Raw genomic sequence first — 21,971 nt, 5'->3', positions numbered from 1 at the left:
AAATTGTTTTGTAGCATAGTAGTGAGAAGTTGAAAGCATTCTAGTCAATAGTTGAGTATAAAAATAAATCATGGTATGAAAGGAAATAATGCAACCAAGTATGAAGTAGTAAAACATTTTATAATGTATTTCATATAATAATGTAATAAAAGTAGCAAAGAATATGTTAAGAACCCCCAAACTGTCACATTGAAAAATTTAAGAAAAAATCTTTTGAAAGAATAAGTAGCAACGCACTTGAGTGCGTTGAGTCAAATTATTATTGCCTTTCCTTACGACTATTTAGCAGAAATTTTTGTGATATATTTGAGATAACTTTTTACAGCTTTTTTGTCTTCCCAGAACTTGAGTTCCCATTTCAGTTTGAAATGGACTGTTAAACACTCTTCATTTAGTACTTCTATAAACTGTATTTATAGTCTGACAACAGCCTGTGAAATTCATAAGAGTTAAAATGGATATAAATCTCTACTGTGTATGCCAATTATAGAAATTATCCTGTGTCTTTATTACCAGTGAAAACAACAACAGCAGTTGTTTTAAGAGATGCAGAGTCTAGGAAAATTTTATTTAATGTCAGGCTCTGGCACTGCTTTTACAGTTACACCCCAGATAAGAACTATCAGTCAGTGAGAAAATAATTAATGTATGGAGAAATTTAATTTTGTATAACATAGTTAACCATTAAACTTTCTGTGAACCTGGTGTAGTGACTCATCCATCTTGAGGCCACAGACCCTTTGAGAATCTGATGAAATCTCTATTAAGAAACTGCAGAAGAGCATTTACACAATTGTTTACAAATATCAGGGAAAATCCCCACCCCAGTTCCCTTACCACTCTCTTCACCTCCCCAGGCTTAGGATCTTGGCTCTAATGGAAGTGATTGTCTTCTCTAGGTTCGAGAAATGGCTGCTACCACCTTAAGTGGTCTGTTACAGTGTAACTTCCTTACCATGGACAGTCCTATGCAGATTCATTTTGAGCAACTTTGCAAAACAAAACTACCGAAGAAAAGGAAACGAGACCCTGGTTTTGTAGGAGATACGAATACGATTCCTTCTGCAGGTAACAAGACTGGTGGAAAACACCGTTTGGGAATTAACCAGGCTTAACTCAACAAATATTTATCGAATGCTTGTATGTGCCTAGGTCTATGCTAGGTACCAGGAATGGCTGACCCTGCTTTTGAGAAGCTTTGCATATAGAAGGCAAGACCTGGGATGTAAAAGCTGAAATTGATAGAGGTACAAAGGAATGTGTACATGGCTGCATACAACTATTGTAGTAAATCAAGCCTGTACCCACCCACCTGAAATCTCTTTATAAAGAGAGGTATCCAGAATTAGTTATTTTGGAGGATCTAAAATATTTGTTTTTAGAATTTATAACTTATGTGTAAACGTACTAAGAGAAAAAACTAAGTAAACAAAACAAGCCTTGCTTTCATTTGGAGAGAGGAAAATCATTACTTCACTAGGCATTTGATAGAGGGTGAGAACACTCATTATTCTACAGGAGCTTCCACTCTAATTGAGCATGAAGGTAAACAAGAGAATGAGATCTGATGACTGTGTCATGTTTAAAGAGATATTTAAATGTGATTGCAAAGAAGCGTCCGATCTTGCCACTGTTAACTACAAATAGTCACAAGAATAATGGAAAACATAGATTATTAGTAAGTGGAAAGCTGACTGAATTTGCAGAAAATGCTTGGAATATGAAGCTCTTAAGTGCGGATTATAGCAAGGTTTTAGTTTTGTTTTTAATTTTATTGAAGTATAGTTGATTTACAGCGTTGTGTTAATTTCTGTACAGCATAGTGACTCAGTTATACATATATACATTCTTTTTCATGTTCTTTCCCGTTACGGTTTGTCACAGGATACTGAGTATAGTTCCCTGTGCTCTACAGCAGGACCTTGCCGTTTATCCATCTTGTATTTAATAGTTTGCCTCTGCTGACCCCACACTCCCAGTCCTTCCCGCCTACCCCTCCGCCCCGCAACCACAAGTCTGTTCTCTGTGTCTGCCAGGGTTTTGATTATGTCATATAGTTACCTAATAGCAATTGCCAATAAAATACCAATATATATTCTAGTTTTTTTGCCCTGGAAACTGTGTTTTTAATAATTAAGTACCAATGTAGTTTTAGGTTTTTGTTATAACCAAATGGCATTGTTTATGACTACTCCAAATTCCCTTTTTCTTAATTTCAACTCCCTATCCACAACGTTTCATGTATACACATATAATAGACTTACAAACACATACACGCACACATCTTTATTAAAAAACAATGAGAATTTGAAAGCACTTTAATGTAACTTCTATCACTAAAAACGAAGAACAGAGACCCTGTAGAATACAGACACATAGCAGTTCTGTTTTGTGGAATACAGACATTCCACATTCACGGTGTGTTTACCTAATGAATTGATGCATTCTGTAGGAAGTAGTCACATCCAGAAAAGTGGGATCTAATTTTGACTGGTGATTTTTTTAGGATCAGGGATTGCACTTTCACATATGATATGAAATGATCAGAAGAAGCCATTACTATGTTAGTTTTACCAAATACATGACACATTTCTGGACCTAAATATAATTATGCTGTCATTGAGGGACAGCTATAGGATGTTTTTAGTTTAGCCTTAAAATCATGTTTTTGATATGTGTGCATACAGAGTCATTTTTAAACGCAGAAATTCAAACATTGGAAACAACTAGCGTGATCGAAAACTAATTTATTTCACTGTAGCAAGTGCAATAGAGTCCTGTAAATATTTGCACATGTATTGCTGTTTTCTTTGCAGAGTTGGTCAAACGCCATGCCGGGGTGCTGGGACTCGGTGCATGTGTTCTTTCTAGTCCTTACGATGTTCCCACCTGGATGCCCCAGCTCCTTATGAATCTCAGTGCACATCTGAATGATCCTCAGCCTATTGAGGTAAAATTCTCCCTTGTTAGTTTCTTTGCACATATATTATCAGTGATATTTTGTAAGAAACCATTGATACTAATCTATATACTGTGGATCTTCTGCTTTGATAAAGCTACTACTCCTACCTCTGCCAGAGCCGAGTTACTCATCAATAATTATTAAAATCTTGCAGAGACCCTGCTGCCTGTATATTTGAGATCTTTTGGTAGCAAGGAAATTACCATAGCTTCTGTCCCTCCGAGTCCAGTGGAAGTAAGGTATTGTCAGTGTTGTCAGAATAAATTTTATGCTTCTATTTCACTAGCATTTTATATCTAGGAAGTATCTAACTGGGAGCTAATATTAAACAGGAAAATGTGATGGTATTATTTAGTGAACACCTGTGTTCCTACGTTAAACAACTTGGAAGACCAATGACTTTGTCCTTTTCACTTTGATAAATAGATGTAAGTATATATTGAAGCTGGTTTAGTAACGTGGTGCGAGTTCTGGTCGCTTGTCCTAAATTGCAGCTAGTACTAATTCTAAAGAAGTAAGCTTGGTGGCTTTTTGAAGTAAGATTGGTTTATTGGTTTTGTAGCTCTTGGTGAAGTGTAAGATCTGAAGTCTAGAAGGATTGTTATTTAGCTGAAGGTATCCTAAATATAACCCCGGAGAGGTTAAAATAAAATGTATGTGGGTTGCCTACTCTACAGATGACTGTAAAAAAGACCTTATCCAATTTCCGAAGGACGCACCATGACAACTGGCAAGAACACAAACAGCAATTCACTGATGACCAGCTGCTTGTTCTCACCGATCTCCTCGTGTCACCCTGCTATTATGCATAGAAAGGTGAGGCAGCAAAGTTTAAAGAAATCTGACATCCTCAAAGGTCATTGGTTTGATAACTGAGAAGCGGGTATTCCTAAGTTTTTTCTTTCATGACTTTTACTATGGCCAGTGGAAGTAAGTTCCCAGAGAATTTTATCCTTTCTTCTCTGCTTTAGGTATTAAGCAGAGAATTGATGTGACTGCTTTTGGGCCTTTATACATGAGTGGGCTTATGGTTAGATAAAAGAAAAGAGATCTTACTCTTAATTGCCTCCTGAGTGGGGCCTGGCCATTTTGGGTTGTCGTAGGGATTCTAGGTTCTACAGTTGTGAAAACATTTCACCTGGATTCTTAAGTATTTATCATCCATTCTGTATTAAAGAGGGAGGACCCAGAAACCTTTCTACTGGGATAGGATGAATGAAGATTTCATTTACTGGGCTCTTAGAGTTGGATGTCCTGTTGTCTAACTGAAATTTTTTTCCTCCTTGATACAGACGAGTAGTCCTCACTTCGAGCTCTTTTCATCAAAAATTCCAGATCCTCAGGTACCATCTGTGGTGGCTTTCTGCAGGTTTTAAAACTCTGCCTCTGTTGAGCTCTCATCATTTTGGTGGTTTCTGTGTTTGGTCTCATTAGTCTGCGTTCCACAGGTTCTCAGCTGCCATTTGATTTCCTAACTTGTCCAGAAGTATTTCCGGAATATTAATCACTTTTTCTTTGAGGCATCAGACAAAGCCATAATGTCTCAGGCTAGAAATAATTACCCAGTATGATCATGGCATCCAAGACCAGACAGAGTCTAGGAACTCATTACGAAACAGTTTACTTGGAATAGAGAAGGCCCATCTGTAATACAGATCCTGTCATTTCATTCATCTCAAATTATTTTGAATTCTTTCCAAATGGCTGTTGGGTTTAGATGGTAGTAGGCCTGTGGGCCATAAATCTGAAGCCTGGAGAGCCATGAAGAGGGAAGGAAAAGAGGGCAAGTCTTGAACCCAGCCAAGGACCTGATGGATTGCTCGACCAAGACACAGAAGTGAAGTCTGTGTCCACGTGTTTCCCACAGACTGGAGTTTTTGGTGCTGAATAGAAGAGCAGTTGCTGAAAAACTAGGGGTTTGGTGAATAAATTTTTGATTGATACATATGTATACAATGTGTGATTTTGCAAATAAACAGCAACAACAATAAAAACCCTGACTGGTTGATTTTTACCTGTATTCTTTGCAGATATTGTTTGACCCTCTTTGAAAACTGTTACACTTGACTAATGGAAGTCTGCTGTGTTTGTGGAAATTCTGTAATTTTTTTTCTCTTTTTAATTTTTTTTTCTTTTCCTTTTTTTTTTTTTGCCTGCAGAATCGTTGAGACTAATAAGTCTTAATATTTATTTGACTTGTTTAATAAATGTTACATAGATGTAAAAGACTGTATAAACTGTAGAGATAGCATTGGCAAGACTTTGTACAGATGCAACCTCTTACACAACACCATTGTGTAATTAATTTGTAAAGATACACATATAGCTCTTTATTATAGTGATTTTTTTGGCTTTTGTACCAATTGAATGCCATTTTTTGTGTGTTTTTAAATTATTTTCTTTATCTTTTCATGTTACAAAAGCTGAGGTGTGGGTTTTTTGAGTTTATTTATCGTTAGAATGTCTGAACTTTTATGTAACTTTTTGTGCGCATCTCTAAATGCGAACAACACATGTTTGCCTATGACCAGTTTATAGAACGCAAGGTATCTTCTAGGTTCAAGTAATTCACAAGTTGGTGAATGTCATCTTGCAGCCTGCCCTGTACAGTCTTCCTTAAAGGAACACTACGGTATATTTTTTATTATCTACTTGCTGAATGACTCGATACAGACCTAAGCACAGCAGAGGTCCTGGTACAGTATTTAAGTGTCAGCATACACAGGCGTAATCCCTGTATAGTGTAGTGCCAAACTGATTATTTCAATTGTGTAACTAGTTTAAAACCCAATAAATGGATTGTTTTTAACACCTGGCTTTTGTCTTCATTACAAGGAGAAGACAGTTCTGTAGCCAGTGACCCTCATGGATTCCTTTTGCATTCATAGATCTGGATCCGTAAATTCATGCCCTCTGACCAGAGTGAATTATCTAGATCAGACCTGTCCAGCACAATAGGTCATAGCCATGTGTGACTATTTACATTTAAATTAAATAAAAAATTCCTCAGTCTCAATAGCCACATTTCAAGTGCTCGTTAGCCACTTTTGGCTAGTGGTTACCCTGTTAAATAGGCAGGTGAATGTTTTCATCATCACAGAAAGTTCTGTTGGACAGCACTGGTCTAGATGATTGATTCTCAAATTGATGGGCCTAGAATGTGAATTTTAGTTCATGCTCCCAGCTCATGATATTGATGCCTGGTCCTGAAACCACAGTTTGAGCAGTGAGGTTTTATGTTGTATGGACCACTTCAATTTTTCCTAGCCAAGCTGTATGAAAATACAATGCCATAGGTGAGGTTCCTAAAGTGGGGAATTTAAAAAATGTAAGATACTGGGCACCCACTGTGTTTCTCAGTCAGAATTTCTGTGGTTGGGACTCAGGCATCAACGTCTTTTAAAAGCTTTAAAAGTCTTTTAAAAGCTCCATAAATGCTTCCGTTGTGCAGCCGGGATTGAGAACCACTGGTGACGACTCCTAAGGCCCACTCTAGGCCTAAAAGCAGGGCACCTTAATCACATGTCCAATGTGATTCTGATACCAGGCTTAGAAGTTGCTTATTACTTTGGTACCCTAACTGGTTATATTGTGAATTATTTAATTCCTAAATTTTCTATCGGTGGCCTCAAGAATGAAAAGGAGGAGGGAGAGAAAAGGGATGAATGGCCACCATTGTCTAAATTCTTAAATGGATGTTGCATTCAAAAGAATGGAGAAGATAGCAGGAACAGTGTTAAGGGAAGGCAAGTGTTAAGGGTTTGGGGGGTGGTGTGTGTAGGCAGACCAGTGTTTAGAAGTCACTGCTGATTGGGCCTGGAAGACTGAGTTAAGGCAGGTTTCGGGTGGGGATGGGCAGGGGGTGAGTGGTAGGAAGTAAGGAGAGGAGAAAGCCTGTATCTTTAATGTATGAGCCAATAAATAATTTTTAGTTTCTGAATGAATCCTTTAAAAAAGAAAGAATTTGCAAATTGTGTTTCAAAATTTGGGAGGAAAATTTACCTACCTATTTTCTTAATGTTAATGATTAGTAATGTGGCCAGAGAGGACCAGTGAGGAATTTTGTCTTACTGGAAAAATAACTTTCTACAGACTTTGTAGTTATTTTTGCAGCCAAGGGCCATTTGTCTCGTTACTGTCACTCTTTTGAGTATTCCCTCATTGTTGAACATCAAGGTTTTCAGTTTTCTCTACTACAGATCACACTGCAGTGAACATTTTCATCCCTTCATACTTAAAACTTGTTTCTTTTATTCAGGTATTTCCTTAGGATAAATTCCAAGGAGTGAGATTTTTAGGACATGAATCTAAAGATTTTAATGGCTCTGATGTTCTTTCCTCAAAGTGCATGTGTCAATTTGCATTGTCAATGATAGTGTGTATTAGAATGCTGGTTTCCCTGCCAATTGATAGCCTATTCATATCTTAACATACTTAGTCAGCCCTGCTTGTTTATTTGTAGATTTCCACTTTGTGACTACTAAACCAGTGTTCTTTCCCATTTGACCCACTGCTGGTACGTTTTGTAGACACGATCATAGTAGCTTTCGTCTTGTTGATTGTGCTTACTAGTTCTGGAACTTTGATGGTTCCAGATTTCCTCTTCTAGCTCTCTAGAATCCTTTACAACTTGTGAATTTTTTTTTGTTTTTTTGATGTTATTTCTAAATTCTGATAGCATAGTCAACCCCTGGACTGGGTATCTACCTCATAAATTATCCAGCCCTCTTGATTTTCTCTTGATGAAAACAGAGTGGTGGGGGTGGCTGGGAAAAATATATGCGTAAATCCAATTATTTGGTACTTGTTGGCGCCTAACTGTTCTGTTTTAGAAGATAAACTATGGGCCAAAATAGGTGTTTCAATAGCAGTGTCCTAAGTACTTCACTTGAATGGAACTTTCTGGTTTTCTGGCACTCGGTGAAGGAAAGAACATTCAAATAGCATTCTGTGTTTCCAAGTGGTACCCTCTGAGAAGGTCAGAAAAGTAGTAAGATCCTAGTTACCCAGGTTGGGACACTGAAGTAGTGAAGAGTTTAACTGGCTTTCTTTTGTCCCCAGAGTAACAAACATACTTGGGAATGCTACTTGATAACTCTTGAGACTAAACCCCACTTTTATGAGTTCATTATTTTGGACATACTGTGCACTTTAGAATGAGAGGCAGGTATATTTTTTGGTTTGTGTCCTTGCTTACTAAAATTAGCTGCATACATTGCACCATTGCTTTTCAAGATGATTTACATTGAACACAGCATTGAGTAACGTCGATGATTTCTTGGCTTGGTTATTTCATTTGCATGGGTAGTTTCTTCGCTCTTTGCATTTGTTTCCTAGTAGTTATGCCCTTTGCTGAGTTCCCTCAATAAATTCATTAATACTTTCAGAGAGCTGAGAGGAGAAAAAAATTACGTTATAGTTGGTTTGATTTAAAGTCTGTTGCAATGACTTGATTTACAGATTCTGTGTCTCAAAGTACCAAACTGGACGACAACGCCAGTTTAATCTAGGAGAAAAAGTATTAGCTACAGCGTAGAGAGGAGCTAGGAAGGCGGACTCGGAAGCGCCAGGAATGGGGAGAGGTGGGCGGCGGGCCGACCAGAAGCCTGGGAAGCCCCCAGATCCCGCCAAGACCGACGTGAAGCCTGGCCACGCCTCGCTGTCCACGGTCGCCAGCCTCTAAGGGCCAAGGCCCCCATGGGTCGCGCTGTGTCCGTCGGTGCCCCCACCTTTGCCCTCCTCTCCACCCAGTCCGCTCCCCCTCTTCCTCGGTGTGTCAGCTCGTAACAGCCTCGGGGAGCCGCCACTACCCGAGCGGCAAAACGGCGCGCCTGAGACCTCGCGCGGCGCGGAGGACGGAGGTCGGGGCGGCGGGAGCGGTCGGGCCCCGGGGCAACGGGAGGCCCGCGAGTCGTCGAGGGCGCGGGGGCAGGCGGGACGCCGAGCCGGAGTGTCCGGCGTGGGGGTGGGGGGCGGCGCCCTCGGCGTCTCCGTGACTGCGCCTCCGCGCCCCGGCTTGCCGCGGCTCCCGGGATGCGCGGCGGCGGCGGCGATGGCGATGATGCCTCTAGCCCTGCATCCTCCCGGGCGGCGGGCGGAGCTGGGGTCCGGGCTGCGATATGGAGGAGGAGTGGCGGCGCTGCGGCCACCGGGCAGGTGAGAGGCCACGGGCCCCTGGAGGAGGACGACCCCTCGGGGACCGGGAGGGCCGGGCCCCGAGAAGCCGCCGGCTGAGCGAGGAGGCGGTCGCACAGGTCCAGGCCCGGCCGCCGTGCACCTGCGCTCCTGGCGCGGCCTGCGGGGAAGCCATCTCGCGCCTGCCCTGCCGGTTCCCCGGCTCCGCGGGGCCCGTGGAACCCCTCCCCCACCGCCCATGCCCTGCCCGAGCCCTCCTCACCTCACCAACCCTCTGCTGCATCTTTTACAAGCTTCGCTGGACCAACCTAGGCCCTCCTTACCATAACCTTCCCCAGCCAGGGGAGCCCCTACCCATCTCAAGTCCCTGGTCTGGGTCGCCATGCCCTCCCAGAAGTCTCCCACTCCATCCTCACACTGGGGGTGCTCCACAGCCTCCCCTCTCCCTCATCCACTGACAGACCCGACCCTGTCAGCTGCTCTGGGCTTCAAAAGGTAGTTCCACTGGGGAGAAAGAGCATGGCCTCTGAAATCAGATAAATCTGGCTTGAATCTTAGTGACCTTGGACAAGTCATCTAACTTCCCTGCCGTTTTCCTGATCAATACAAATACAGTGGGAATAATAATTAGTACAGAACCTTGTTTTCTTGTGAGGGTTGGTTAGACTGAAAATGCCTGCCCTCTAGGAACTGAGGATATAATGAGAAAACAAGAGTTGGAAGAATCCAGGTCATGAGTTGACTTGTAAAAGCTCACGTAAAATGTTTTAATATGTACTAAAATATTAAGACAGCACACTAGATTATCAGAAGCTCTTCACACACATCCTAATGAGAAATCATTGCTGTACAATAAGTTTTGACTTACTGTTTCTTGCTTACTAGTTACTTTAGGCTCTCTCCTTCTTAGTTGTAATAAGATGCATATGATATGAATTCATTCCTTCTTATTGTGCTTAATACGTTTTCTTCTTAAGACTGGTGTTCCAACTTAAAATTTCTCTGATTTTATTACTTTAATCACATCTTATTCCAGAACTTGTTTATGGTCCCAGAGATAAAGAGTAACTTGTATGCTTGCATTGAAAAGAATGTTGGTAACCTTTGTCTAATACTTAGGAGTAGCAAATAGGTATTCATTTACCGCCCCCCTCCCCCAAATAACTGAGTTTTATAGTTCTGCTATCATAGCTTTTCCCCAAATTGTCATCTCAGCCTCCTCTTTCTTAAAGTCTCAGAAGTTAGTCCTAAGACCTGGGTTTACTTTCCCTCCATTTCCTTACTGCTTCTAAAGTTTCTCTGCCAAAACCTTTACTTCTGTTCTGTCTTCTGCTTTTTCTCCCTTTTCTCTTCCCAGCCTCTGATTCCTTCCTTTTTTTTCTAATTATCCCAAATCAGAATGATTTATAGTTACTTTATACCAGAACCATAATTTTTCAACCTTGCCAAAAAGGTACATGGAAGTGTGTGTGTGTGTGTGTGTGTGTGTGTGTGTGTGTGTGTATGTCTGTATTCAAATTTTGGGCTCCAGGAACTTTGAGTTGGGAAGGGATTGCAATACCTACTTTGTAGGATTATAATGAGAATGAAATAAAGTTTGATAACCTATGTAAAGCTTCTAGTAGAAGTGCCTGGCATATAATAACCACCCAGTAAATTATAGCTGCTGTAACTGTCTTCTGACCTGGGACTCCCTGCCTTGATTGCTTTGCTATTCTGTTTAGCTTGGTGGTGGAGTGCTGCCTTTAGAGAGTAACTGCTTAGGTTCAAATCCGTGCTGTACCCCTTTAAGATAGGTGCTCGCTCTCTGACTCAGTTTCCTCATCTGTAAAATAGAGATAAGTTATACTATCTCAGGGTTGTTTTGACGATTCAATATATTAATAGTGTGGAGCACTGAGAGCAGTGCCTGGCACATCACAAGCACTTAGTAAAGTGAACATACTAATGATAAGACTGATCATTATATTCCTGACCCAGAATTCTACTTTATTTTTTAATGTATTGAAAAAATTTAAGTTTATTGAAGCAATTATAATTGTAGAGAAAGTGAAAGTTGACCCTCAACTCCTCCAAATCCTTTTTTTTTCCTTCTGCCTCTTATCCTTGACTAATGTTGGTGCCTCATCATTCCATTTTCCCCTTTCCAAATTTCTCCCAGCCTGGGGTCTTCATAACTTCCATCATCCGCTTCTTTTTTATTACCCACTTACTCGATATTTTTCTTAGCATCCTAATTCCAGACTCTTCATCATTCTAATTTCCCCAAGCCAAATTTCCGCTTCTCTCTTCGGGGTCAGGGGAATTTGCTATAAACAGTAGTATCACCTTTCTGCTCTTCTTGCTTCCACAAATTGGATTTTCTCTTCTACTTCTTTTTTCATCAGTTAACCCCAATCCTCCAATTAACAATTAAAAAATTAACAGTAAAAGGTGTTTTTTTTTTCTCACTACACAGGTATCAAAAAGGGTTCAGAAACAGGCACAGTCTTTAAGTGAAAATAATAAGCTATCCATTATTATTATTTTTTAATTCTAATCATCAAGAAACAAAAGGTCAAGATTAATTTTTCTATCTCTTTTATATAAGGAAAGTACAGAAAAGTTGGTCCTACTTCCCAGTGGAGAAATTCATTATATTGTTATGATCTGCACTTTTGACCATTGAGAATGTAGAAGAGGTTATCTTCTTCCTTCATGAAGGACACCAGTTAGTTTTATGGATCTCCCCAGGACTGAAATTTGTCTGATACTCACTGGCACAGCTGTACCTATTATTGAATGCTGGGCGACTTCTGTATTGGGTGGTCCATAGCTCCTGCTTGGAGGCCCCAGTAATCCCTCACTAACCAGGCCCCTTCCTCTGTACCCCATGATTCAGCAACTAAAGGGTTAACCCTAGGACAGCTGGAGGCCTCTGGGACTCAGCTTGAGCTGGTGGTTAAATATTCTGAACATCACCCCTGGACCTCCCCAATACCACTGGTTATTCCTAAAATACTGGATTAAAGCAAGTTTTTTTTGGTTGCCAAGAGCATTGCACCAGTCTCCAAGGAACAACTTAAGCTGTACCACTGGAAGCATCTTTGGGAGCGGGGTGGGCACCAGGCCACACAGGGCTTTGGGATTTGGGACAACAGAACATTGTGTGAGTGTATTTTAAATCTCATTGCAAAATGGAAAAAAAATGTTAAGAAAGTAAAGGACCAAGAAGAAAAAGAAGTTGTTCTTTAAAAGTAGAGGCTGTGTCTTATTCATCTTTGTACCCACAGTACCTAGCGTAAAGCTGGCGGAGAGTATGCACACGGTAGATACAAACTGGGTGAATGCATGCATGAATGGGTGCATGCCTCCTGCTTCTTCATGAGGATATTCCTGCTGGGATAATGATAACTCACATTTATATAGTTTGCAAAGTGGTGCTTCGCACCTTGTAAATCTCAAATATAATTCTGACACCCTTCATTACTTCCATTTTTTCCCTCTCAAATATAGTCCTACACAAAGTTCTTTTCCAAAGGAGAGTGTGGAGTTGGCCAAGAAATCACAAATAGGGAGAAGAAAATATAAATAATGGAAAATAAAGGGTTCTTCCTAGGAAAAGAAGTTGTAGTTGTTAGTGATGTGTGGGAGTTATGTAAAAGGCCACAGTATATACTTCAAAAGTAGCCTCTTGCTTATATGTCAAGCACAGCACGTGCTGTTTCTTGCCTCAGTCCTTCTGCTGCAAAGACCTACTTCCCTTCCCCCAGCCTGTCTGTCCCCCACTCCCTGCCCCTCACCTTTCACCCAACTAGCTCCTCCTTATCGAGAGCCGCTTCAGCCTCTCTCAGCCTCCACCCCGGGCTGGATTCTGTCCCCCTTCTTTTCCTTCCACAGTATGCTGCCATCAGCTGATTTGCCACATTTGGCTGTAATTACATAGGTTGATGTCCTCCAACTAGATTGTGATCTCTTTCGTGAAGAAGTCATGTTCTCGTGTCTTCAGTGTCTGGCACTGCAGAGTTTCCGAAGGTAACATCTGCACACCCATCCTTCAATCACAATCTCAAGGGGTGAGGCCCAGGAATCTGTTTTTTGTTTAACCCAGTCTCCAGATGATGCTTAAACTAGTTTGCAAACCACTGTGTCATAAAACCTGAAATCAGCTGGATGAATGTATTTTGAGGTCTTTGTGTCTTTCCTGTGTGGGGCTTTGCAAGGAGAAATGCTTTCTAGGCACTGGGTCAGAGCTGAAAAAGTCTAGTGCTTTTGTAAAAGATCATGAGGTCACTCTTCTTTCTCCATTAATTCCTTTCTGTTTCTGGGTATGCAGTTTTGTGCGCAGGCTTTTCTGCCTTGGGCCTCTTTTGTCAAGTATCGCTCATCTGTGAGTTGAGGCCCTGACTCCCTTCACACAGAAGGAAGTCATCTCTCTCTGAAGATGAACTCAACGGACCTCCCTCAGGATGCTCCCAACACTACCCTGCTACATGTGCCTCACTCCCAGGGAGGAAACAGCACTGCCCTCCAGGAAGACCTCCAGGACCTCATCCACACGGCCACCTTGGTGAGCTGTACCTTTCTGCTCGCAATCATCTTCTGCCTGGGCTCTTACGGCAACTTCATTGTCTTCTTGTCCTTCTTTGATCCGGCCTTCAGGAAATTCAGAACCAACTTTGATTTCATGGTCCTGAACCTGTCCTTCTGTGACCTCTTCATCTGTGGCGTGACGGCCCCCATGTTCACCTTTGTGTTGTTCTTCAGTTCAGCTAGCGGCATACCGGATGCTTTCTGCTTCACCTTCCACCTCACCAGCTCCGGCTTCATCATCATGTCCCTCAAGACAGTGGCGGTGATTGCCCTGCACCGGCTCCGCATGGTGTTGGGGAAGCAGCCAAACCGCACGGCCTCCTTTCTCTGCACCTTGCTCCTCACCCTGCTCCTCTGGGCCACCAGTTTCACCCTCGCCACCTTGGCCACCCTGAAAACCAGCAACTCCCACCTCTGCCTTCCCATGTCCAGTCTGATTGCCAGAGAAGGGAAAGCCATCCTGTCTCTCTATGTGGTCGACTTCACCTTTTGTGTTGCTGTGGTCTCTGTGTCTTACATCATGATTGCTCAGACCCTGCGGAAAAATGCTCAAGTCAGAAAGTGCCCCCCTGTGATCACAGTTGATGCTTCCAGACCACAGCCTTTCATGGGGGCCCCTGTGAAGGGAGGTGGAGATCCCATCCAGTGTACCATGCCAGCTCTGTACAGGAACCAGAATTACAACAAACTGCAGCACGTTCAGACCCACGGATACACCAAGAGTCCCAACCAGCTGCCAACCCCTGCGGCCAGCCGGCTCCAGCTAGTGTCGGCTGTCAATCTCTCCACGGCTAAGGATTCCAAGGCGGTGGTCACCTGTGTGATCATTGTGCTGTCGGTCCTGGTGTGCTGCCTTCCACTGGGAATCTCCTTGGTGCAGGTGGTTCTGTCCAGCAGGGGGAGCTTCATCCTTTACCAGTTTGAACTGTTTGGTTTTACGCTTGTATTTTTCAAGTCAGGATTAAACCCTTTTATATATTCTCGGAACAGTGCAGGGCTGAGAAGGAAAGTGCTGTGGTGTCTGCAGTACATAGGCCTGGGTTTTTTCTGCTGCAAACAGAAGACTCGACTTCGAGCCATGGGAAAGGGAAACCTCGAAGTCAACAGAAACAAATCCTCCCATCATGAAACAAACTCTGCCTACATGTTGTCTCCAAAGCCCCAGAAGAAATTTGTGGACCAGGCCTGTGGCCCAAGTCATTCGAAGGAAAGTGTGGTCAGTCCCAAGATGTCTGCTGGACATCAACACTATGGTCAGAGCAGCTCAACCCCCATCAACACTCGGATTGAGCCGTACTACAGTATCTATAACAGCAGCCCGTCCCAGGAAGAGAGCATCCCACATAACTTACAGCCAGTAAATTCTTTTGGATTTGCCAATTCATATATTGCCATGCATTATCACACCACTAATGATTTAATGCAAGAGTATGATAGCACTTCAGCCAAGCAGATTCCAGTCCCCTCTGTTTAGAGTCATGGAGGCTAGAGAATCTTATATGTTTTTGTTTCTGATACTAGTTGATTTTTTAAAATTCTGTGATACCAGAGGTACATCAAAACTTAAAGACCTAGACAGTTGACACTAATGACTTCCTTTTGTCTGAAGTATTAGCATCTATTGGTTTGCTTTGCAGTTTCTTGACATTTTAAGAGTTGATGTAAAAGTTTATTATTTTACACCTGACCTGTGCTCCAATCTTTTGTACTAAACTTTTAAATAGACGCCAGGGAATGATCATGCTACTGTATTAAAGTAGGGAATGAACTGATTATGGTCATTTGAGTCAATGTTATGGTTCTTTGAAGTAAGTATGAGCTGGAATTTTTAAAGAATGTGAAGGTATCATCTTTACTGAGGCATTATTTTTATTAACTGAATTATAAATTTTGACTCTTTGAAGTGTTGAATTGGGATCAATATACTTTTTTTGGTTGCAGGCTTACTGGAATAAATAATACATTGTTAAAGCAGAAAATCAGAAATGTATTATCTATATCTATTTTTACCAAAAATACACAAGCATTAGTTACTTTCTTTTCATAAGACAGCCAACTAAGAATAGGGTATTAAGATTATTACCATTTCTAATTATAGACATTATTATTTTGTGTCTGCTGAGTAGCTGTATAGTTCTTTTAAAAAGAAGTCCGTTTTTTCTTGCTAAAAATGAATTATTCTATTTCAGAATGATCTTACCCAAGAAACCTAGTGAGGAGGACTGCATCTATAGTAGAGGGGTGCTCTTCCTGGGGTAGTAGGCACTAACTGTGGTCATCTCATCAGGGTGCTGTTATGTGGGAAGCAGGCTAGACTGTTGTATGTAGACTGTTGTATGTACAAGAAGACATAAGGATGAGATGGGGGTGTTTCGATTTATGCTTTCCTTCTGTGTGAGAATGATTTGTCAACAACCTGATGAAGACTATCTAAGTAACTATTTAGAAAATTTTTTTGGTCTTTGTTTATATATTACCATGGTAGAAAAATTCTTAAGATGATCTGTTTTCAAACTAATTGTGTTATTTCTCTCCCATGAATCTTAAACTGGAAATGGGCAATAAGGCAAAATAGATTAAGTATTTCTACACTTAAACTAATTTTATTATATACTCTGTGATTCCTAGTGTAACAACTGTAAACTTATATTTTTATGTAAAAATGTTTTCATTATACAGTTGGCATTTGAACTCAATACAATTTTGGAACTATAACTTCTAAACAAGATGAGCATCAAGATACAAAACCTATCTTTATAAATTGTTATATTCAGGAACTGTTATTGCAGATTGGAAGGTACTTTGTCCCTTGGATGAAAGGTGTTCAGTTTATAGCATCCTCTCCCATGCTGTTCCCAAATACAGAGGTCATGAGACGCATGGAGAAGACAGCTGGTACTCAGCTATAACTCTGCTCAGTCTCATCTAATAACTCTTACCTTCCAGGATCAACCAGTCATTTCTATTTCCGAGGCTTAAGTATGAGATATGGATTTTATTTTGCTGCTAAATTCACCTTTTAGGACTCTCTCCCTTCTTTCCTTCTCTCTCTTTTGTCCTTTTATTTTTGCTATTAAATTTTATAACAGAAGAGAAAATATACACTCTTCTTTTTTTCCTTTGGTAATTGAATGCTATTTTTGGAAGTCACTATGACCTATTTCAACTGTGCTTTTATATTTTTAATACAACACTATTTTCATTTATTAATACTTCCATGAGGTAGGTTCGTATATTACCTCTTTTTAACAAAGAATTAAGAAATATAATATCCTCTCCCAAGATCATTTGAAGAATTGTGGCAAATTAGGAATGAAACTTTTGTCTAAATTCAGAACCTGGTATTTAAGTCAATAAGCCAAACAGCTTTATAAGTAATAACATTGTAATCAAGAAGCTATTTCATACTTTTTAAGGTATGAATCTCTTTTTTGGCCAGGCATTTCAAATATGACTCAATAAAAGATTTTTTAAAAAGTAATTTCTACTTGTAAAACTAAAAATGACAGGTTTCCTTTGTGACCTCTGAGTCTGAGATGATTTGCCCCATCTTTGGGAGGTAAAAATCATAGCATAAAGAAAATAAGCACGTTGCATATGAGGTGTTCAGTCTCTTTATGCTCATCAAGAAATTACTGATTTAACTTGCATGAAATACATAGCAGGCTAGATTCTTAGCCTTCCTGTATATTTATATCTCTGTATCTATGTCTATATGTAGATATATAGAGATACAGATACAGAGATAGATATATGTAACTTGTCTCTTCATAAGTTATATATGTCTATCTATATCTATGTCTATATGGAGATAAAGATATAAATAGACATATATAACTTTTCCATAAGGGCTAAAATGAGAACTTTTATAAAAGTAATGAGAATTCAGTTGAATATGACTAATTAGCAGGGTATATTAATTATTTCTCTTGATGCTTTACTGTGATGCAAATTGTTCTGATGTTAACCATTAGGTCAGATTTGTATTTCTGATGCTTTTAATGTTCTTTTAAACTAATGTTTGGAAAATAAAAATAATGAAAAACCTAACATTTCTAAACATCAGACTGCAATACTTTTACTTTCCTGTCAATCATTTAAAAACCATCAGAGAATAGCAGTGTTGAAACTCAGAGTTCTTTTCCTTAAAAGACAAAATAACTTGTTTGACCACATTGTGTAGCATGCATTTGTGCTCAGAATAATCAAGAATAATCAGTTTCAAAGGTTAATTATTTACTAAACTAAGTTTATCACCCAGCGGGAAAACTCCTGACTAAGCATTTCAAAAACTTCTTTAAAATGAAATGAATCTGGAAAAAGATACGGAATTCTGGATATTTCAGTTTATCAATCACGGTTTTAAGAATCAGAAAACATTAAGCAGAAAAGAACTGAATATCGGAAATCAGATGTCTTCTCAATCATTAAAGGGTCAAGGCTCTATGATGACACGTCTGCAGGAAAGATTCCAGAATAAACACTACCAGTCTGACTAGCCAGCAGAGCTGCTTTTTCCGCTACAGCCAGGAAGGGAGGGAGTGAGGAGGCCTCCTTGGTCCTTGGACTTCAAGGACACCTGTTGAAGTTGACATCCAGAGAGATCAGGAAGCTGCCGCACTGCCACTACTTCTACAACTAACCCTCTTGACACCTCCAAAGCAAATGCTGAACATCAAAGCAGTGCCGCAGAAAAAAATTTGGCACCAGGCATTTAGTTGGCAGAACCCAATTTACATTTAAAACCCTAGTTTCTGTGAAACTGGAAAGTGTAGTTACACTAAAAAGGTAAACTAAAAGGAAGTTCAGAACAGATACTGAGTTCCAATCCACTCCGTCCACAATGGTCCATCTTCTTGGTGCTCAACATTTATAGCTGCTCCTTTAGCCATATTTCCAAAGAACACCAACTCTCCCATTTGAAATAATGCAACTTCTCTCATTTAAACAAAAACATGCCTCCTCTCCTCCAGAGAAAAGATGCAAAGTCTGATCAACTATTTCTCAGTGATGTTACTCTTCTGGTTCAGTCAAAAATCTCAACTTTATATTCTGTAACCTAAGGATGAAATTGTAAAGTTTACCACTGTATGGTCAGGCCACTTAAGATGACTGTTCTTTTGCTCTCTGTACATCCCCTGCCCAACCAGTGCCTGCTTCACCTGCACCCTATTCACATGACTGACCTTCCTGCGAACTTGCCCCAGCTGGTGATTGTTCTTATCAAAGGGGCAGTGAGAGGCGTGATAAGAGGCATGCCCATCTATTGGTTTCCCTGGTAAGTAATGAGCCCACCTGATGTCAATTCCCCTATAACTGGTAATTCCCCCCACAGGGAGCGAGGACTGCTGCCATGTCCTGCCCGTCGTCCACCACACACAGTGGGCTGTCGCTCCAGGACCCTGCTTCAGACGTGTAAGCTCCCCCATCCATTAAACCATTTGATATCGACCAGGGTTCTTGGCCTTCCCCAGTCAAAAGAAATTGATAAGAGGCCAGTCAAGAAATTCAGGCAAGGCTTTATTGGGGCCTCTGTTGCAGCAGGAGGGTAGCGAAAACAAGTAACAAGTTCCCTTGCTCCCTCCCCAAGGTGAAGGGAGCTGGTTCCTTATATGGGGTGAGGGTAGGGGTGTGTCCAGGGGTCGGGCCAGAGGGGTGGCTTAGGTGTTTTGCCCGCCGCTTTGCTGGTATTGAGTGCTGGGGGCATGTGCAGTACCCTGCTTTTGCTCCCGACACCCTGTTTTTACTCCCAGCTCTTCAGAAGTGGCAGTTGGGGTTTTTTTGGTCTTTTTGTATCTTTTGTCTAGAATTTGCCCGAACTGTGCATGCACAGCAGCTACTTTTAGTCCCTTATAGTTTTCTCCGTATCAGTATTTTCTTGCTCTGGGAAACGTTAGTCCAGGCGCAAGCATTGCAGCACTGCAGCAAAGGGTCCCAGGTCCCAGCCTGTCTCACACTGATGTCTCTGTTGCTGACTCCAGGCTCTTTCTTCAGTCTTGAAGCTGGGCAAGCACAGGCCTTGTAGGCCTGTGGGGTGCAGCCCAATAATCACCAACAAACACATCTTATAGAAAGTAGCAGAGAAAACAGGGTAAGAACAAGAAATAGGTTGAAATGTTTCATAAGGGAGAAAATATGGTGCTAATATAGGCCTTACTTGCTTCTGATCAGGAAGTTGTGGTTGGTATTTTGTAACTTCCACTACTCCCTACTTCCTATCCCTTTGCCCTCCGCTAGCATATTGCATAGTCTGAGAAAATAAATAACTTTTATAAAATAGTGGAGGGAAGGAAATACTAAGAAAACAAAATTTAGGGAGTATAAAGCAGGATTACAGAAATAAAAACAGCAAGAAAAATGTAAATGCTTAATGTCATTTATAAAAGACAAAAATCCTTGAATTAGAAATATGTAAGGGACTTCCCTGGTGGCCCCGTGGTTAACACTCCGTGCTCCCAAAGCAGGGGGCCCGGGTTTGATCCCTGGTCAGGGAACTAGATCCCACATGCGTGCCGCAACTAAGAGTTCCCATGCCTCAACTAAGAGTTTGCATGCCACAACTAAGGAGCCCACAAGTTGCAACAAAGGAGCCCACCTGCTGCAACTAAGAACCGGTGCAACTAACTAAATATTTTTAAAAAATGATATGCAGGGAATTCCCTGTCAGTCCAGTGGTTGGGACTGCACTTTCATTGCCAAAGATCCAGGTTCAGTCCCTTGTTGGGGAACTAGGATCCTACAAGCCGCACAGCGCCGCCAAAAAAAAAAAAAAAAAAGATATGCAAAATTTGCTGCTTGGGATAGATAAACATAAGATAAACTGATGTAAAAATTAAGAGGCGAAAGTAGATTAAGCTTACATGAAGAAAAAGGGAATGGCAACATTAATATCGGAGAAGAACTGAAAACAACACGACATTAAAGAAGAGAATATTGATAAAGAGAACACCCAAATAGTAAAGTAATAACAGTATTCATTCATTCAATGGATATTTATTGAATACTATGTGCCAGGAACTTGAGATACATTGGTGAACACAAGAGAGAAGTTTCTATTCCCATGACAATTATATTAGGCTAAGGAAGATAAAATAAACAGGTAAACAAATATGTAATTTTTATGTGGTGATATGTTCTATGAAGAAAAATAAAACAGTAAAGGCAGAGAAAGTGTCAGGGATGTTAATTTTATACAGGGAAGTTAGAAACTATTTGGGACAATAATACAATTTACTACAGTATTATTTTCATTATCGTTTAGTTCTAAATATGCTCTAATTTCCATTATTATTTTTCTTTGGGTCCACAAATTCTTTAGAAGTGATTCTCTTAATTTTCCAAAAATTATATTTCAATTATTGATTTTTTAACTTAATGACCTTGTGGCAAATGACATATATACGATTCCAACCCTTGAAAATTGAGATTTGCTTTATGCTCCCGTAGATGGACAGTTTATGTAAACGATCTGAGTATACGCGAAAAGAATGTGTATTTTTTTTTTTAAAGTATTTGTTTATTTATTTATGGCTCTGTTGGGTCTTCGTTTCTGTGCAAGGGCTTTCTCTAATTGTGGCAGGTGGGGGCCACTCTTCATCGAGGTGCGTGGGCCTCTCACTATCGTGGCCTCTCTTGTTGTGGAGCACAGGCTCCAGACGCGCAGGCTCAGTAATTGTGGCTCACGGGCCCAGCTGCTCCGCGGCACGTGGGATCTTCCCAGACCAGGGCTCGAACCCGTGTCCCCTGCATTGGCAGGCAGATTCTCAACCACTGCACCACCAGGGAAGCCCCGAATGTGTACTTTTTAAAAATAAATTTATTTATTTATTTTTGGCTGCGTTGGGTCTTCATTGCTATGCATGGGCTTTCTCTAGTTGCGGCGCGTGGGGTCTACTCTTCATTGTGGTGTGTGGGCTTCTCATTGCGTTGGCTTCTCTTGTTGCGGAGCAGGGGGTCTAGGCGCGCGAGCTTTAGTAGTTGTGGAGCGCGGGCTTCAGTAGTTGTGGCTCGCGGGCTCTAGAGCACAGGCTCAGTAGTGGTGGCGCAAGGGCTTAGTTGCTCCGTGGCATGTGGGATCTTCCCGGACCAGGGATCGAACCCGTGTCCCCTGCATTGGCAGGCGGATTCTTAACCACTGCACCACCAGGGAAGTCCCAAGAATGTATATTTTTTGTTGGGTAAAATGTTTTCTACAGGTCCATTAGTTCAAGCCTATTGATTGTGTAGTTCAAATCTATATTCTTACTGATTGTGTTTGTTTGTTTGATCCGGAGAGAGATGGCAGCAAAAGTGCTTATACACA

The 21,971-nt window shown here is 41.0% G+C and overlaps 2 protein-coding genes across 2 annotated transcripts in view; both read left to right on the top strand.

Moving 5' to 3' along the window:
• The window catches only part of PSME4 (proteasome activator subunit 4), a 99,351-nt gene extending 94,235 nt beyond the window's left edge, over positions 1-5,116 (top strand). The window contains exons 44-47 of the mRNA XM_061210443.1: positions 900-1,068; positions 2,817-2,950; positions 3,640-3,778; positions 4,255-5,116. Coding sequence (XP_061066426.1) covers positions 900-1,068; positions 2,817-2,950; positions 3,640-3,774 — 438 coding nt within the window. The 3' untranslated portion in view covers positions 3,775-3,778; positions 4,255-5,116. The remainder of the gene's footprint in view (positions 1-899; positions 1,069-2,816; positions 2,951-3,639; positions 3,779-4,254) is intronic.
• Positions 5,117-9,000: 3,884 nt separating this feature from the next.
• Positions 9,001-15,368, top strand: GPR75 (G protein-coupled receptor 75). Its single transcript, XM_061210434.1, has 2 exons — positions 9,001-9,118; positions 13,413-15,368. The coding sequence occupies exon 2, from the start codon at positions 13,521-13,523 to the stop codon at positions 15,141-15,143; it is 1,623 nt and encodes a 540-aa protein (XP_061066417.1). The 5' UTR covers positions 9,001-9,118; positions 13,413-13,520; the 3' UTR covers positions 15,144-15,368.
• Positions 15,369-21,971: the final 6,603 nt, after the last annotated feature.

The sequence above is a fragment of the Eubalaena glacialis genome, chromosome 14 (assembly GCF_028564815.1).
Source record: "Eubalaena glacialis isolate mEubGla1 chromosome 14, mEubGla1.1.hap2.+ XY, whole genome shotgun sequence".
Taxonomy (NCBI): domain Eukaryota; kingdom Metazoa; phylum Chordata; class Mammalia; order Artiodactyla; family Balaenidae; genus Eubalaena; species Eubalaena glacialis.
This window is presented reverse-complemented; position numbering and strand designations above follow the sequence as displayed.